This window comes from Penaeus monodon, chromosome 23 (genome assembly GCF_015228065.2).
Source record: "Penaeus monodon isolate SGIC_2016 chromosome 23, NSTDA_Pmon_1, whole genome shotgun sequence".
Taxonomy (NCBI): domain Eukaryota; kingdom Metazoa; phylum Arthropoda; class Malacostraca; order Decapoda; family Penaeidae; genus Penaeus; species Penaeus monodon.
Window position 1 is genome coordinate 20,497,154 of NC_051408.1, and position 1,433 is coordinate 20,498,586.

The 1,433-nt window shown below is 38.8% G+C and overlaps 1 protein-coding gene across 1 annotated transcript in view; it reads right to left on the reverse strand.

The window, feature by feature from the left end:
- Nucleotides 1-1,233, reverse strand: part of LOC119587889 — a 12,027-nt gene extending 10,794 nt beyond the window's left edge. The window contains exon 1 of the mRNA XM_037936597.1: nucleotides 910-1,233. Within this exon, the coding sequence (XP_037792525.1) occupies nucleotides 910-970 (61 nt within the window). The 5' untranslated portion in view covers nucleotides 971-1,233. The remainder of the gene's footprint in view (nucleotides 1-909) is intronic.
- Nucleotides 1,234-1,433: the final 200 nt, after the last annotated feature.

A 1,433-nucleotide genomic window follows, 5' to 3' on the forward strand; every position in this document is an offset into this window, starting at 1 on the left:
CTTTTTAAGAACATTTACTATCACTACAATAAACAATACGTGCTAGGTTATTATTGCTTTTCCTGTACGTACAAATATCAAAGGATCGCACTGTTCTCAGCATCAGACTTCCATGATTTGTCTATAGTTACATACCAATTAAATTTCATTTTCATAATCTAGGTGCTATTGCTATTACACCACTCTATGCCATGCATTGTACCAGATTTCCAGATTGCAAAAACAATAACAATGTGTTTAGCAATTAGAAAATAAAATTAGTTAAACTAGTCCATGCAATGTATCAGTATTTCCGGCATCGATAAGCAAAGAAACAAATGAGGCCATTTATCCTTTCAAGCGGAACACCGCGCCATTACACGCCAAGCCACCAACACGAGATTTTATTATGTATTTCTACGATATAAAAAGTCAATGGGGTATTACAAAATCAAGCCGTTCTTTAGCCACGCCCTAAGTGCGAAATGACGGTAAAAGAGTCACTGCCCTACACTTATCAGACACTGCTATTCACAGAGTCAGAGCACCGTTATGCCAAGGGTTCCCCAAGGGTTTTAGGGTGTAAGGGTGGGGGAAACGGGTACTCCATGATACAAAGTTTCCTGATGCGGGTTGGTAGCTTCTACATAACAGGTGACTCACGGCAACACGTGTCCTTGGCTTCAATAATCGTACTGAACTAACAACTACTTAATTTCTTTTTCTAGTCGAATATCACTTTTACGAAGGCTAATCTGAAGTGAAAGATGCCGCCTCCAGATGAAACTGGAGGCGGATATAAGAAAATATTCGCCATTGTTGTGATTCCGTAACACAGTCATAGACACTTCCTTTCATTCACAATATCCTCATGAAACTTAACATTCAAAATATTCTCAAACTACCACTCCTTTTTCATTGCTGACTTACCTTCCAACAAATGCCCCAAAAGCAGGAGCAAAGAAGCTAAAATTTTCTCAACGGACGCCATAATAACTCGAAATTATACTGTATCAGGCTCTGCGGACCATTGTTCGAAACTTATTGAGTAGTACTGATCGCAGAGTGTTTGCGAGCCACGGATTGTGTGAGTTGCCATGGGCCGCAACGCGTCTCCCTCGCGCTTTGTATTTTCACTTCACCGATCACTTTTCGCAGAGCTGGGGAGGAGATATTGGCAGGGGAGGCGTCTGCTCCTTTGAGGCTTCGTTTATATACACACACTGCTGTTTTTATGGAAAATAATTTATACAGATCGGTCGGGAGGAGATTGAAAAAGTTATTTATTTAAGTAATACGTACATTAGCATTTTATTAAGTGTATATAATGAAAATGATCTTTGTTTAATTTCAGTGTATCTATTGCACAAATAATATAGTCCTCAGATGAGAACCTGATTAGCAGAGACTATTATTTTTTTTTAATATTTTGACAAATGGCATCGATTTCTGAT